Source organism: Osmia lignaria, chromosome 3, assembly GCF_051020975.1.
Source record: "Osmia lignaria lignaria isolate PbOS001 chromosome 3, iyOsmLign1, whole genome shotgun sequence".
Lineage (NCBI taxonomy): Eukaryota > Metazoa > Arthropoda > Insecta > Hymenoptera > Megachilidae > Osmia > Osmia lignaria.
Genome location: NC_135034.1, coordinates 10234760 through 10251607, shown reverse-complemented (window position 1 = coordinate 10251607; position 16848 = coordinate 10234760). Strand labels below are relative to the sequence as shown.

The 16848-nt window shown below is 35.8% G+C and overlaps 2 protein-coding genes and 1 long non-coding RNA gene across 12 annotated transcripts; 1 reads left to right on the top strand and 2 right to left on the bottom strand.

The window, feature by feature from the left end:
• The first annotated feature begins 28 nt into the window (after nucleotides 1-28).
• On the top strand, nucleotides 29-13950 carry LOC117608025 (uncharacterized). Of its 3 annotated transcripts, XR_013065217.1 has the most exons (5): nucleotides 29-140; nucleotides 253-352; nucleotides 525-592; nucleotides 13511-13589; nucleotides 13852-13950. It is a non-coding gene; the product is annotated as an uncharacterized LOC117608025 (long non-coding RNA). The 3 variants fall into 3 exon arrangements; XR_013065216.1 differs by lacking the exons at nucleotides 13511-13589; nucleotides 13852-13950 and adding an exon at nucleotides 816-2969; XR_013065215.1 differs by lacking the exons at nucleotides 13511-13589; nucleotides 13852-13950 and having other exon boundaries at nucleotides 525-2969.
• On the bottom strand, nucleotides 6737-13604 carry Pcl (polycomb protein Pcl). Of its 8 annotated transcripts, none has more exons than XM_034332450.2 (11): nucleotides 11976-12419; nucleotides 11462-11591; nucleotides 10788-10933; nucleotides 10451-10651; nucleotides 10167-10358; nucleotides 9905-10077; nucleotides 9623-9818; nucleotides 9268-9509; nucleotides 8975-9166; nucleotides 8667-8895; nucleotides 6737-8587 (listed from the first exon to the last, which is right to left on the bottom strand). In XM_034332450.2, the coding sequence occupies exons 3-11, from the start codon at nucleotides 10917-10919 to the stop codon at nucleotides 7658-7660; spliced, it is 2487 nt and encodes an 828-aa protein (XP_034188341.1). In that variant the 5' UTR covers nucleotides 10920-10933; nucleotides 11462-11591; nucleotides 11976-12419; the 3' UTR covers nucleotides 6737-7657. The 8 variants fall into 8 exon arrangements, with proteins under 8 accessions (XP_034188341.1, XP_034188344.1, XP_034188339.1 ...); XM_034332453.2 differs by lacking the exon at nucleotides 11462-11591 and adding an exon at nucleotides 11022-11125; XM_034332448.2 differs by lacking the exon at nucleotides 11976-12419 and adding an exon at nucleotides 11022-11125 and having other exon boundaries at nucleotides 11462-11967.
• Nucleotides 13951-13991: 41 nt separating the features above from the next.
• LOC117608024 (leucine-rich repeat-containing protein 57) lies at nucleotides 13992-15967 on the bottom strand. Its single transcript, XM_034332472.2, has one exon. It carries the CDS (start codon nucleotides 15149-15151, stop codon nucleotides 14435-14437), a length of 717 nt encoding a protein of 238 aa, XP_034188363.1. The 5' UTR covers nucleotides 15152-15967; the 3' UTR covers nucleotides 13992-14434.
• Between the last annotated feature and the right edge of the window lie 881 nt (nucleotides 15968-16848).

The window sequence follows — 16848 nt, the reverse complement described above, 5'->3', positions numbered from 1 at the left end:
ATACCATCGCTAGTGTGTAGGAGTCGTATTGGTATTAGCAGTGATTGCAGCTACAAAAAGACTGGACATGCCTTTGCTCTCTTACATCCCTGCATCCCTTACATCCCAGCATCCCTGTGAAAGGAATGATAAATTTTGTGGTTCGCATTATTAAAATAAAAATCCTTAAATATTATTAATTGAAAAGAATGCGTATCTAGTAGAATGAAAAGCAAATTGGCTTGTTGTGCCTTCTTCATAAACTTGTTCTAGGAATTTTGAATCGGGGAACCAGAATGTGTTTACTCGAATATAATCCGCACGCGTCTGGCGATCATTCAACGTTCGATCGTCGAGGAGGATCTCGTGTCAGGTACTTATTTCTCTTTCCAAATTAACTACCCTTAATATTGCTTTCCATCAGATGGTCCCCTTTCCTCCGTTTACAATCTTCGTGTCTATTATAATTTTAACGTGAAAACGAATTAAGAACTGTAATTAAAGATACAGGAATTTTAATAATCATGAATAATTATATATTTCAGAAATACTGCTGAAATCAGTCTAATAAACTACACTTAAAAACCACCACATCGCTGAAACAACAGTAAAGGTAGGAAAATAATTTTATTGTATATATAAAATACCGAATTGAAAAGAAATTATTATAATAATTAATATTGCAATTAATTTCATAATATTACGTATCAAAATAATTGCAGTAGTAAAATAATTTTCGTGCCGTTTAAAATTATTTCTCTTATTTGAATGTGTTGATTACAAACTCTCGATCTTGAATCATGTCCTTTGAAAAAATTCTATGTAATATTTCACAGCATCATAGCTTCACCAAGGATCTGAGGTCACACGGTTTATATACAAGGACTGTTTCCTTCTCATATCCTGAAGGCACACTGAACAGTATTTCATTCGATCGATTCATAACAAAATTATTTAAAATGTTAATCAATGAAAATATCAGTATATTCTTAGAATTCGATAACACACTTACCAGTGTGAAGATTAATACATCCTGGCATCCTGAAGGTCTATCAATAAGTACAAAATATTCTGAATCCTCAAATCTTGAGGATATAAATATTAGTCAAAAAGTTCATATATTTATAGAGTTTAAAGATACTGTTACTAATTTGACAATCGGTACTGCCTCAGATCCTGAGGACATATTAATTACAATGAAAAACAACGAATTCTTAAATTTTAACGATTTAATGATCAGTGGTAAAATTGATATATCTTTAGATATTAGTGATATATTTACTACTGTGAAAATTAGTTCATTCACAAATCTTGAAGATACAATTAACAACAAAATTGGTATATTTTTAAAAATTATGGATCAGATGATTAGTGAAGAAGTTCATATATCCTTAGAGCTTGATGATGCCTTCACCAATGTTAAAATTAGCACTCATAGATCTTAACGATTCAATGATTGCTGTAGTAAACAGAACATTATATTAGAATAAAATTATATTTAGTGCATTTCTAGATTACTCCAGATATGCCTAATTTTTTTTTTTTTTTTTAATAATGTTTCCTCTCTACTTGAAGTCCAAATGTTATTTTATACCAAATGATTATTACCACCGTTAATAGTGGAAGGGTTAAATTAATTTCTCAGTATATTGAAGAGGTCATGAAGAATTCACTTTATTAGACGACGAAAGGAAACAAAAAAAAAAGAAAAAGATTGATCGTTGAACAACGACACGATCGCAGTATTCGTACAAAGTGCAGGCGGTGTATATACAAATATTCCTCATTCTCAATTTCTCTCACTCGCTCTGGTCATTCAAGTAACTTTATCAATGGAAATATTCGTCGGGAACGTAATCAAGGGATCCTTGAGTGAAACGGTCTATTATCACACAGAAATCGTCGCGTTTTTTCTCCTCGTTCCTCTTCACGGACGCAAAATTCCAAACACACGAATTCGAAAACTCGAATCGTATATAATAATAATTTGTATCTTCGTTAATTCGTCTAATATACAAAATTTCCCGGAGAAAAATCAGACTGGCCGATTCGAATTGAAACTCGATTCCACTTATATTTTCCTTCGTTCGAATTTCCTGAGGAACCGACACATCGAAAGATCGCTCGCTTACGTTTTATTTTTCATTTTTCTTTCGCTTTTCTTCTACCTCGATCCTTACAGGCTACAGAACTCTCACACACACACACACACACTCGCGAAAATCTCAAACATTCTAGCATTTTTTGTATACTTTCTCGTTGATCACTCATACATAATCATCCCTCGGAAACGAAACAAAAATTTCGTTCTTTTTGTTTTACTTCGATCGTATAGATCTCTCATTAAGTCAATAATTGAATTATCGGTCGCAAAGCGATTCGACGTCGTAGAAAAATTATTAGCAATTCATTGGCACCTGTTATTTCTAGCGAGCTTTCGTTGCTTGAGGTATTCGCGTTGAAGAAATAGCGTTTCAGAAATTGAACAGTGCAGAGAAATTATTATTTTTCTATTTTTATTGTATTCTGTGAAATTTCTCTTTGAGGAGTATTTTAAATATTATAAAGGCAACTTGCAACATTTTATAAAATTTCGTTATTCTGACACTTTCATGGTAAATAAAATAAATAGAAACAATAGAATAAAACAATCATATCTAGACTTAATTTTATTCCTTTGTCTGTGTACTTTCAAAGTCTGCAACGCTATTCCAACAGAATTTGCATAGTGATCGTTTAATATTAAACAATCCTCTTGTCAAAAATTATCGTGTTTATTATCGGCAATTCTGAACAATTGTCTCGTATAAAAATCGTTTGAAGAACTCTCGTGTATTTACATAGACCATCCTAAGTACCGTCGGTTGGCTTGTTGCTAATAATTTTTCTTCGAAATACACTTCGAAACGCGCGTTATTCCACAAGAATAATAATTCGCGTATTCGTAAAATGTTTGCATTAAAAAAAAAAAAAAAAAAAACAAAAAAAAATTGGATGGGGGTCGTGTACCTAGGGGGGAGAGAATATTTACATACGATACTGGCAGTACATCTTCAGCTTCCTGTTTCACCCTTCGCGAACCGGAAACGCGCGACAAATTGACTAATTAACATATTACTAATCGTTCGTGGATGAAATAAACATCCTTTTTTAATTAAATAATAAATTAAAATTGAATAAAACTTTGCCGTTATAGCACAATTATATTTTAATATTTGAATTTTGTAATAAATAAATAATTAGCTCTTATATGACGGATGTAGGATCATTTTGACTCAGTTATAAATAAAATGTGTAAAATATAGAAAATTTATTCGTAGAGCTTATTCCAGGTATGTACTTTATTAGATTTAAATATAGTATTTACAATTGAAAATATATTTTAAATTTTGTACACAATTCAGCCTTCGGAGCTGCATATAGTAAAGTTTTAATTATGGGTAAAAATGACCCTGCATCTGCTGTGTCAGTCTTAGAACATCCGTCATTCGAGACTAACTATCTATAATAATTTATTCATTCATTTTCAATTAGTGTTGTGGCACAATTTCATTTCAATAGCTCTGTCAATTAATTATCAGTCAATGAGCAGTCAATAAGTTTATTAACCCCTGTAACTTTTGATTAATATTCTATACCGATGCACTGATTGTTGTGCGTTTGAATTATAAAATCGTATCGAAGCTTGAAACTGGATTAATTAACCCACAAATTAATTAAGTCTGACAACGACTGGGACAACCACGACCCAACCCTACGAAACAAGGGTTGATTACTAAAATTAGGAACAGATCAAAATTGTAAATATTTTGGAAAAGGTAAATAAACTTTCAAATTGACAAAGTCTTAATTCGCGTTTCCTCGCGCGAAAGGGTTTTTTCTCGCGCGTACGCTCATAGCGAGCGTAATTATCCGCTTCATTTAGCGTCTACGCTGGCTTTGTACAGTGGATTGTGTTCGCAACGGTTTTCAATGATTTCGTTCTTCCCCTGTCGCATTCGAACCGTATGTGATCGATCTTACAATCTGAACCGAATCAATGAGTACTAAAAATTAAAGTAGAGATTAGAAATTTCTTTCGGAGAAGCTTTCAAACATTAGACCTAAAATTTTTGAAATATCTTGCAATTATACCTAATAAAATTAGATGATTTACACCACTGTAATTTCTACCTTCTCATTTATACATAAAAATTAAATTAGTTACGAAATTCTTATTAATCCCTTGCTTCCTTTGCTCAATTCGGTTCAGATCGAGCGCAAAGAAGGAAACTTCAACGAAATCAGATCACCGTAATACGAAAAGGAAAACAATCGCATTCGTAGAGCTTACAAGGTAGACCGCGAGAATATAACAAGAAAAATAATAATAATAAAAAAAAAAAATAGATAGTATAGAAATCGTTTAACAATACAAGTGCGAAACGACGCAACGCTTCATTAAAATTAATATACCTTGCATTAACTTGGTTAATACGATGCAAGTGCGTCGTTTTCTAATCGTCCTCTCTTAACTTACTTAATAAACAATACATAAAACGATCACGAGGTTTTTTTTTTCACAATGTTGATCGAGACAGAGAGAACAAAAAAAATTATGGGGGATGGAATTCATTCGTTTCGTACGAAAAATACACGAAACATCGCCGCTTTTCTATATTCGTTGACCACTTTAATACGCTTACTTTAGTCGCTGAAAAAAAATAACAGCTTCTACGAAAACGACTTTCTTAGATTGTACTCGAGTTCGCCATTTACAATATTCTTCGCGTGACAAGAGGACGAAAGAACGAAAAACAAATTACTAATAATATTACAATAGTAATAATAATAATAATAATAATAATAATAAAAGAAACTAAATACACGTACAGCATTGAGCAAAGTAGATTTCCTCAGGGAAAATAACGATGTCCGGAGGTCCTCCCACCGCTCGAAGGCTTCCTCCTCCTCCTCCTCAGTCATTCGCACACTAAATTTTATGAAATTTAATAATTAAAAATTGTTATTTCTTTTTCTATATCACTTTCAAGGTTTTGAGAATTTCTGCTTTCCTTGTAATGCCATTTACCCTAAGGAAGCCTACCCTACTCCATACTGTACGTTCGTTCGATTAAAAATTAATCGAAGTATCATAGCGCAGTATATTGTCTAACGTTTGTTTATTAAATTATAACTTAAAAGATGTTTGGCAGTGTATTCTCGTCCAATAATTACCTATTTACGTTCCTTTAGAGAGTAACGTTGTCCCGCTCTTTGCGATGCACTTTTTCTGAACAAATAATTCATGCTATTGAGTATCTCTCATTAAAACATTCGTACCCTCTCAATTAATAATTTATTATTCAGGGTGGAGATCTAATTTTTTGTAGGTTTGATACATCTACGAATCTTTTGATTTTACATTTTTTTTTTCCTATATTAAAAATAAGGCTACCGAATAGATTCTGATTTTATATTGTGGAATAATTTGTACGTAATCCAATTAGTAATTGAAAGGGTACTCGTCAGACTAACTAGTAATTCGCTAGTTACTCGATCGTGTTTATTAAATTTCGCACAATTAACACCGGTTACAACTTGAACACACTTGAACACATCTTTCGAAGACGATCAAATAAAGAACGTTTTCTCGCGAATAATGATAAACAAGAGAAAAGAATGTAGAAACGGTATAAGAATAATGAGCGACTGTTTAGTTGGCAAAAAGATTCTTGTACGTGTGATTCGAAGATTGCCATCGCTGTGTTGCTGAGCTATAATGATCTCTCTAAAGGAGTCACAATGCGCAAAATGATAGTTACGTGTAAGTAGATTAAATAAATTAGCGCTTAAAAAAAATACCTATCTTAGGTAAGTCTGTCTAAGCAATGAATGACTCGCGGATTTTTTATATCCTGATGTTTAAGGGAACAAACTCGTACGACCTTCGTTTTTCGCTAATAAATTATTAAACAAAAGAGTAGAAAGAATATAAGAAGACTATTTTTGGTATCCGAAAGAAAGACAGATAAAATAAGGGAGCCTCGATTTTTTTCCTTTTCAAGAATCGAGCACAATTTTTTAAAATAAACTCTTTCAATCGGAGACTTTAACGAGGAATATTTCTAGTTTTCCTGCGGTTTTTATAGTATACTAATTAGTAAGTTCTGACCCCAAATTCTGTGCAGCATAGTTATTAAATTAAAGAAATATCGTTTCAAGAATTCTTGCTACTGACCATGTAAATTTTACAAAATTCATTTCGCGTCGTACGCGCGCTTTTTTCTTTTAATAATTAACAAGAACAATTCGTTAAGATTCGCTACGAGTTCGGAAATGATCTCCCGCTTGAAAAATCCGCGTAGAGAATTGTACAAAGTCGTCGTTAAATCTTTGCACAGATAATTTTGGCCAATCACTTACGTGTTTAGCTTTTGTTATATTGTACGAAATAGGAGTGTATGTGTGTATTCGTGTTCTTTTCCCCTTAGTCTTGTATAATAATGAGCAATGCTAGAACCGTATCTTGATCGTCTCGAACCGTTTGATGGAATTCTTGAATATGTATAAATACTTAGGATCATTATCGATGTTAAGTATCACGATACAAGCATAAAATAAAATGATGCAGCCATGGCAGTAATCATCGCATATGATTCTTGTTCGTATTGTCGCGAAGATGATGCGAGAAAACAGTACGAGACGATCGAGTTACAGAAGCGGATGTCTATCTCTACGATTGTATTGAAAAATAACCTTTGCACCATGTCTGCTCTTTGTTTCAATTTTTTTTTTTTCTCTCTTTTCTTACTCTGCTTTACTCTGTAAAAACTAAGCACTAACACGTTCGCTAGTACGTTAGCTCAAGTGAGAGGAACAACAGTCAATTTCAATTCGCTTTTTTTTTTTCTTCTCTCGTCGTGATCATGGTCTGCTCCGCAGCTCATAAGGAGCGATTGGCCAATCTCTAATGAATGTAAAACCGGCGCAAACGAGTCCATTTTCTATGTTCTTCATTTGCGATTAAACTCGTCTTACATTCATCGATTTTTCTGCGAAACCTACTATGCTACAATATTTACACTTCATAAGCAATGTACCTGATTGTTCTTGTAAATGTGTTTCCTTTACACGTGCGCTACTAGCTGCTTCGTAGTAAAATAGACGTACAAACGTTAATTGAATTTGACGCGTCGAAGGTAATTATGGACGGTACATTTTGAATGTAAATCAAATCCGTGGAAAAGTGTTTCTTCTTTTTTTTGTTTTCTTTTTTGACGTGCAAAGCGAAACTAACCGGATGCTGTTTCAAAAATAAAAAGTGGCTAAACAAATTCATTGGCCAGCAATGAAGTTTGTTCTATTGGAATACGGTGTTTTCGTACGAATATCACTTTGTCAATGAACGAAACAAGTTTACATTTGCAAGAACAGTCGTACATCGTACACCAATTAATACATACTTATTATATAAAACATATGTAACGAATGGCAGTGCATGTGACACGGATCAATTTGTCACTAAGTCGTTCGTTTGAAACACCGAGGTTCAAAAACAAAAAGAAAAGAAAATATATGAAGGGAGAAAAAAAACGGAAGAAACTAATTAGCAGTCGAATGCTGTTTTTGCTCGATGCCAACGAAAACATTGTATACGTTCGCAATGAGTTTCTTCGGATCGTAAACGAATTCATTGTTAAGTATTAAGTCCCTCCCACTCGATTAGGTATTGAGTCTGACCGTTCGATCCTATCCTCTTTGCTCTGATGACAAACTTTTCACCGGCGGCTATTCTATTCGCCGCTCCGAAATATATGTTCACCGATGACTTTAGGTCATCAATGGATATGTCGGGTGCACTTTGTTTGACGGGTGAACACTTTGGAGATGTAGGTACGCTACCTTTCTTTTGCGCTTGCAAATCCGGAGCCGGCTGTTTGTCATTGCTCTGACGTTGTCTCAGTCTCCTCCCGTTTAAGGCATAATCAACACAATTTCCAATTTGACTACTAGCACTGCTTGAGGCACCGTTAAATGAACTTCTTAAATTCCTTGCAAACTCACTTTTAACTTCGCTATTACGCGCCGGTAAAATGGTCGCCGTCTTACTAGCAGTATGCTGGTACTGTTGCTGTATTTGTTGTTGGGACGGCCGACCTCTCCGATGTTGTCGTCTACGTTTAACCTGCCCGTTTCTGTCTATGATAATGTCTTTCTCCGATAACTGCCTTTTGGCGGGCCGTACTACCGGTGGTTGTGATATAACTGGTGTGAGCGGTAGAGGTAATGTGATCGGGCATTGATTGTACGGTGACGGAGTACTTAAATTCGACTGATTTAGATTGCCAGATGCACCCAATAGATCACTGAGATTTCTGAATGGATTATTCTTGCCTTCAAAGTCTTTGGGCGGTGGAATGAAAGAATCCAATGTTCCTCTCGAACTCGTTTCATCCCCGCTAGTGTCAGCGGGTGTCGACGGTGGTAGAGGATGCATCAATTCCACGGAACTAGGCACGGATAGTTCAGATATACCTGAAGTTGTGGCAGGTGGTGTAGGAGGACCGGAAACTGAAGTTGGAGGCGTTGGTGGTAAATCAGACGTTTCCGAGTTTCGAGACTTACTCTGCAAAATATAATCGAGAACTGGGATTGTATTACGCTTACGTGAATATAGTATAAGGCGTTATGGTATTTTTTTCTACCTTCGTGCTAACCTTCGCTATAGCGTTCTTCAGTAGCTTCCTAGCTTTCCTGTATCTAGCTTCTCGAACGCCCTGAGCCTTGCTTAAAGGGCCATCGCTTTTCTCTCTTTTCTTGTGTTTTCGCAACATTCTTTCGCGCGAACTACCTAACGCCATTAAGCGTCTTCTTCTTTGTAAACTGAGCTTGGGGAATGGGAATGATTTCTTCACAAAACCACCTCCGCTATACCTGTATTAAATTGAAAATAACAGTACAGGAAAATCGTTTGTATTACGAAACAAGTTTCACCCGATAAAATGTTATTTACCTTTCTCTTAGAGATTGCGTAGATTGATTTGGTGGGCTTGGACTTGGACACGAACTTTGTTCTGCTTCTGAATTCTGATATATTGTTCCACGCATTACTACATCTGATGGGTTTACGGGGATTTCTAAATTTTCTGCCGTGCTTTGTTTTAATGCAGTCAATTGTTTTGTACTTTCTGGTAAAGATATCGGCCTGAAACAATACAATTTCTTTCTAACTGTTGTACAGACGAGTAATTTGACTGAAATATTAGTTTTGCTAATACACGTTTGATTAATACTTTAGTAACTAACCCTGTAGGCGGAGGAAGATATCCCAGTCTCTTATTAGCCCCCCAACATCTACGTAATACGGAATCATCAATTACACCAGTTACTGGAAGATGAACAATTGGACATGGTGGTGGTAACCTAACTCTAAGACCCCATATTGTAGTACGTTTCTTTATTTCTCTGCCACACTTGAATCTGTTTCTATTATTTGTCAATATTGCTAGTATAGATTCTCTGCGTATTTGAGCACTGACATCCCTGATCTAACAATAAAGTAAATACATATGCATACTTGTAGAAAGTCTAATTCATAGAACTTTTAATAAGTGAAAGTATTTTAAGTTTCACATTTTAAATATTCATTAAAGACCCTTACCCGTGGCGGAAGCTGTAAAGTATTCCAGTTATCATTGGCATAAGGTATAATAACAGTGTCTAAATCATAATACTTTTTAGCATTGTAAACAGTCAGATTGTACAACATCAGGTGCACCAGATCTATCCATTTTAATTCTAGCCGCCGTACGAATTCTTTACCATAATTGCACATTGAACAAACAAATACGTAAAACCTATAAATATTAACGATTATAAAATACACTTTAAAATTGACGATACTGCAAATATAAATTAGTCTCTATCGGTTAATTGTTCTTACCTGTCTCCACTGTATAAAGGATAAGTTAAACAACTGACGCATTTTTCATGAAACCACTGCTTGCAACGAGCACATTGCAACATTTGTGTATACCATTCACCATTTAATCCACAATAACAATAAATTTGTTCAGCATTTACTCTATGATGCGCATCCCAATTTAGCATATTAGGCTGTAATAAACAATGTTCACGTTAACTTTCTCGGATTCGAAATATATTTATCAGTAGAATAATATATTTGACAAAACTAAGATATTTACATCATACGGCAATTTTGTCATGTCATCTGGTGGCGGCTGAGGTTGGTCCCTTCCACTGCAAACTTTTCTTATACTTGCCTTTACCATAGAAGTTTTTGGTTCTACAACTTCGCGTGCCCGTGGTTGACTATCTACACATCTTTTACATATCCAATGTGCCTCAGCTGCTGTTTCTTCCTTTGATATCTGAGGCTACAAACATATATGTTGGGTTTACTTATTTTATAACACAATTAGTCATAAATGAAACAGTATTCCCTTCAACAAAAATTAAATCTTGTTACCTGATGACAAAGTTGATGATAACCACGACCACATTTGTCACAAACAATAATGTCATTATCAGTCTTGGGCTGAGATTTTTTACAAAGAACGCACATAACATCAGAATCTGGTATTGACAGCTTTGTCAGCTCCTTAACTGAAGACCATGCAGAGGTGTTGTCCATAAATTTGACAAGGCATTTTTCCCTTGCCAAATCCACCTATATGTACATGTACATACATAAAACATTTAGCGCGTGAAGATATTTTATTGTTGATTACAAGATATGATATTGTTACAATGCAATAAGAAATTGAAAGGATGCAAGTAGTTTTAAAAGTATTATGCAAGTGCACCTCAACAATTGTTCCAAGGTAATATTTGCCATCCTTATGTTGAAGAAGAACATCATCTCCATGAGAGAAACCCAACTTTTGTTCCCTCGTAGTGCTATCCGGCGCTGCCAGACTTTCTTCTGGCTCTGACATTTTCTACCCTGTTTCTATAATTTCACAAAACAATAACAAATACATATTAACATGTATATCACTTATAGCTGAGGTAAATTTAAGCAACATAAAATTAAATACCATTGTTTTGCTTGACTGAATTATTAAAAACACAGCTTCATTGTATTCAGAAACATTTTATGTAACAAACATCAATTTCTAAATTATCTAATATCAATTTTCATCTATATAAAAAGAAATCATAGGAAATTATAATATAATATCATAAACTTATTATGCTTTGAAACTGAACACTAGGATTAATGAGTTACACATAACTTTATTACGATTGCCTTACATACTCATGTTAAGGTATCAATTGGTTACAAAATTATAAAGCATATATTTACAGTTAGGTTTTCATGAAATAGATTGCATTCTAACAAGCAACATTGTACATGTTTTATAAAAGTAACAATTACATTCAGTAAAGAATAAATATTTTGATTTTTAGATCATGTTAGTAGAATAAATTTGTATGAAAAATGTTTGTTGAAATCCGAAAGGAAAGCAAATCTTACATGCATGTACACATAATGCTTGGTCCACGCAAATGTGTAAAATAGATGGTCGTCAGCCCAAATCATTCATTTACATCCATTACAAGTGGCGATAAGTACGTTACAAGAATCGAAAAAGTATCGCGAAAACCTGCGAAACAAATAACGACCACATGATCGGTATCTCATTGAAAAGCAGTCCGCGCGTTTACATTCTCGTTAACAAACGAGAACACCTACAAATCATGTTTTAAAACAAGACGAAACATCGCGTACGAGCGGGAGATACATAATTCGAGAAGATTTAACTTCCGATGACAAGTATCGAACTGAAATGAAATTTATTGCTGATCGAGGGAATGCGAGCCCTATAGTCGGATCACAATTTGACGAAGACACTGGGCGATACGGTAGACACGAGCAACCCCCGGGACAGCTCCTAGCACCGGGCGGTGCTTGGACCCGGTGGTGGTGTTTTTAGGACAGAAGACCGCGCGAATATCGTTCGATCTCCAAGCACCTTCTTATATCGTACCTCAGCGTCTTAGCCGTGGAATCACGCGCGACGTTCGGGCCTCATTTTCCGATTCCCGTCAGCCATTTACAACCATGGGGGCCCCGCCACGGTTCGTCGCTCCGAGACACACAATCGCGGCGCGGTAAAACCCTATCCCCTGAAGTCAGGACGACGACACGCCGGCACGCATGTAACCGTAACTATCACGGTGGCGCCCGGGTATCCACGTCGGCCACCCTCAGGATCACCACACGCCCTTAGTCACGGACATCACCGCGGCAAATTCGGTGCACTCTCATTGTGTCCCTTGAAAATTCGAATAAGCACCGTCCGCCATGTTCGGGGAAACACTTGCTAGGAACTACGTTAGTCAGCTAACCTCCCATAGTGGCAGTGTTCCCCATAGGGATGTCTAACGAAACAGGGATGCCCATCTCTCCAGATTTCGCTTACTGTTCTAGTTAGAAAGTATGATCCTTTTTATCAGCTTTACAGAATAATCAGACATAATTATTTTAGTATTGTTAATACTGTTTCTGCAATTATATTATGTGTAAGCATTGCCGCTTTGGAAATGTACTTTCTAAGATACATGAAAGTGATAAGGTATGTTTCTATAAAATGAGATTTCCAATTTTCCTGAACTTTTTATTTCAAAGGAACAATTAATAGAAATAATTGTGTGTACATGTTATATATTTCATAAATTGTACACTGTTTATCGCATTTTAGTACATATAGAAAATTGTAGGAACAATATTACACGGGGCATTCATCACTTAATATACGGTCATGGTTGTTAGTTGGACGTCTTATTGTGGTGCAGATATAATATAAACAATCAATGACAATGTAGTTAAAGATTCTTTTGTGTCATGATAATTGTGAATAATTATATTAATTGTTTAAAATGCAGCAAATTTTAATATTCGTTGTGTATTTAAAGTTAAAAGTTTCTCAACAGATAGCGTAGTGTATCTGCCATACACAAGATTCTCGTCGTCTGTACCCTAGGCATACATAAGTTTTGCTACATTTTAAACAGGTTGAAACAATCCCTAAATTATTACAAAAGAAATCGTTATTGATGAATATAATGAATTGTTCAACAAATATTATCTTTTTGTATTAAATCTAATCATGTCAAATTTTATAAAATTATAATTGCAACCGCTTTACATGATTTAATTTACAAGCGAAATGCAAATGTGTAATTGCTCGAAGAGCGGTCTTGTAGAATGCATTTTCATAAATGATTATTTTAAATAACATAACCTTCACAGTTTTATTAAAATACAATTACGTGGAAATAAAAAGAAACATTTAATCGTTGGTTATTATTAATCAATGGTCGGATATTGAATACGCTCTAAAATTAGCTGTAATTGTGCAGCCGGCAAAAGAGTGGAATACAAATCTCTTATGCTTAATGAAGTAATACTTAAGCTACTCACGTAGTCGCAAGTGAAGGGTTGCTAACTTGGAAGTTGAAGTATGCAATTTTTTTTACCGTGTGCAACTCACCTGTCGATTTTTTTTCTATTTAATTTCAGCAGCTCTTCCTATTCAGAAAGCAAAGACCTGATACGCCATTTTGGGATGCAAAACATCATTTGTTTTTCAATTGAAATGGTAGGATGATTTTATAACATATGATAGTGAAAATTATAAGTATACTTGATGTCACGAGAGTCCATAACTAAGCGCGCAGGTTGGAAGATGGCGGGGGAACGCAGCGATGGTGGGGGAAAGCGATCCGCCAATCGCTTTCCACTTCCGCTGGAAGTATCGCCAATCAGAGCGACAATGCGCAGAAAAGAACGAAAACTGGTCTTTTCGCAGTTATGGACTCTCGTGACATCAAATATAGATGTAAAGACATTTTATATTTCAGAATCATGGGGAAATAAATAAAAGTAATAGTAATTGTAAAAATATAGTTAAACTCATAGTATGAACAAAATTTCGTATAATTGTAACAGATGTTCAAAAGGTGATTTCAATTTATAAAGTTTATTTTATACATCGAGATGAACGGCAACAAATACATTTAAGATTTACAGTATTTTGATTTTCTTTCAGTTCCGCTTATACAACTAAACATTATGTGGCAAAGAAGAAACATTTTCTATGAAATGTGGTTTATTTATGCGTCTCATTTGTACATTTTAATTGTGCATAAACTGATAGAAACATCGGTCGTAACTGTACTCCAATACTCAATACAAAGTAAGGTACCGTTTTACAAGCCGCGTAACAAAAACTACGTACTGTTTTATAAAGTTTGGATTTAAAAAGATTAATTATTACAATTAATTAAGATTTTATTTTTTAAATTATGTTATCACAAATATCCTGTAGAATAATTGCGCGAACACGATGCGGCGAATTTCCATAGTTATGAAACAGTTATGTAGTGCTATTGTTAAGAACATAATTTATAATTTTACACGCACATCAACACATGAAAAAATATCTTAAAACATTTTTTTCTTTACCGCAGTGTACCTCTCCATATAATTATCATAACCATCCAGTTCGGCAAATTGTTTCATTTCAAACAAATTACCTTCGACCGAAAGGACAGAAATTTTGGAATCTTTCAAAATCTTCGTAGGTATAGCATTTAGTTGCAAACAATTCTCTTCGAGTCTAAGCGTTTTTAGGCGTGAACAAATTGCCAGTTGCTCCGAGATAGTTGATACTTGATTTTGATTGAGGTTAAGTTCAACCACATGCAACGCTGCGGCCGCGTCCGGAATCATTGTGATTCGGTTCTTGGACAGGTCTAGTACATCCAGTAAGTTGAAACCACAAAACATAGTGGGAAATTCGGTAATCTGGTTGTCGGACAGGTTGACATGTTTTAAACGCGTCAGTTTCGATAAAGACCATGGTATACTTTTAATCTGATTTGAGCTCGCGTTTAAGCCCTCTAACTTTGTCAGCGCTCCGAGAGCTTCTGGTAAAGCTATCAGTTTATTGTGACTGATATTCAGTTGCTTCAGTAAAGTAAAATTACCGATATCGTCTGGAATGCGAGTAAATTTGTTTTCAGAAAGATCCAATGTGCGTAACAATGGCGCTAAGGCACGTAGATTCTGTGGAAATTCGTCAAGTTTCCTTTGCGATAATTTTAATGTGCCAGTCTTCTTCGCGGTTTCATAATGCTGTCTTAAACCAGAACTCCCCATTTTGCGTTGACATAAAACTTTATTTCAAATTCACCTAATGGAACTAAATCCGTACTTTTATCTTTGGTTTATCAGTATTAATAATCTCTGAATGACAGTATATCAATAACAATTCCTTTGTAGTAACATTTGAAGGTTATAAACAGAAGAATATATTTTGCAAAGAGGATCATTCAGTTTTTAAGGGTATCACATTGACTTTTGTTCGTGCATTCTAGTTGCTTAGTACTCACTCCTCTTCTTTGGTAGGGTTATCGTAAAGCCATTTAATTACTTTTTTGTTACAGACTGTATTCGATCATGTGGTGGATGTCGACTTTTGTACGCCACTGTACCGGCGTGCGAAGAGAGTCAGTCGTTGCGCCGCCACTACTCCGATTAATTTTAACACGGCGATACTCGTAATTTCGAGCTACGAGCTAATCAGTGTCGTAATTTTTTACACTTGTACGCACGTGGCCGCGGAATACGTTCCGCTGGCGAAAGTCAGCCGTTCAAGTATGCCAACGAAAATTGAATGAAATGTCAACCGAATGACAGTCCGTCAGCCATATTGGTCTGGTGGCTGGGTACAAATCTCGGTCGTGTGATGGCGGTTTCGGCGCTCGCGCCTCGAAAGATGGCTGACAAACGAAGATGTAGCGGTGCACGTCGGGTTTACATCAGACTGAAAACGCCGCGGCAACCACTGGTGTGTAGTTTACGATGCGGTCATTCGCGGAAATGGTGAGATAGTGTTGTGGTTCGAGAGGACATACTACCGGGTAGCGATGGCCTCCACGCCGAAGTCGGAGAAGCATGCAGGTAAGTGGCATTTGCGCTATGACCTATACGATTGAAAAAGAAACGTACGATGTTCCATAACAACGGTGGAACCCGGCCGCCGTGACCGTTGTTCCTTTTTTCTTTCTTCTTGTCAGTCAAGTTTTTATTCGTTCACGAAGTGAACGTTACCGAGCGAGGAAGTTCTTAAACATTCGTTTCATCGTGTGTCGCGACAATCTAAAATGTTAACGAGAGCTGATCATTCACTGACGCTACCGGACGCGAAACGTCAAAAGCATATGCGTGTACCCCGAAGCACGCCTCTTCTATCGTGTCTCTTTCTATTCATCTTCTCCGGTCTGCGTAATGTATCATAGCTACTCATTTACATTCTCCTTAAAGATGTAAATGTATCTTTCGACAAACATTACACTCGGCGAATGCTAATCATCAGCGGAACAATAACCGCTCGGTAAATCAGTGTTCGCAGCTTCATCTCTCGTTCGATTCATCGAGATCATGAAGTGCTCCGCGCGTCCTTTCAACTTTACAAATTGAAATTCTCGATTCGATTTATTTAGAAAAATCGATTCTTGAATCGAATCATGAGAATCGATTCTCATAAAAAATCGATCTTGCTAGAATTTTAATTGCCATATTTATAAGAAATGCTACACATAAGTTTAATAAGTAACAAAAATTGGGGAAAGAAGAATCGATTTTCGATATTTTAGGGTTAGAAATCGATTCGAGAGATCAATCTTTCGACCAAAAGAATCGAATTGGAATCGAATATCCCTCTCGCGGTCCACGGACCCTGAGGTCATGTTCCGATGACCTGACGGTCATTTTTGAAAGACGGACCATACTTTTCATGGAGAATGCACGTTGGTAATAATACGCGGTCGCCTGGAGAGTGTGTCAATAAACCG

What these genes read in the sequence shown, in the direction of transcription:
- Pcl (XM_034332454.2), bottom strand. Translation starts at nt 10,919, where the DNA reads ATGTCAGAGCCAGAAGAAAGTCTGGCAGCGCCGGATAGCACTACGAGG. An exon ending in TGACAAAATTGCCGTATGAT is followed by an intron (nt 10,078 to 10,166) that starts GTAAATATCTTA and finishes TGTTTATTACAG; the next exon opens with CCTAATATGCTAAATTGGGA. An exon ending in TATCTTCCTCCGCCTACAGG is followed by an intron (nt 9,167 to 9,267) that starts GTTAGTTACTAA and finishes GTATTGTTTCAG; the next exon opens with GCCGATATCTTTACCAGAAA.
- LOC117608024 (XM_034332472.2), bottom strand. Translation starts at nt 15,151, where the DNA reads ATGGGGAGTTCTGGTTTAAGACAGCATTATGAAACCGCGAAGAAGACT.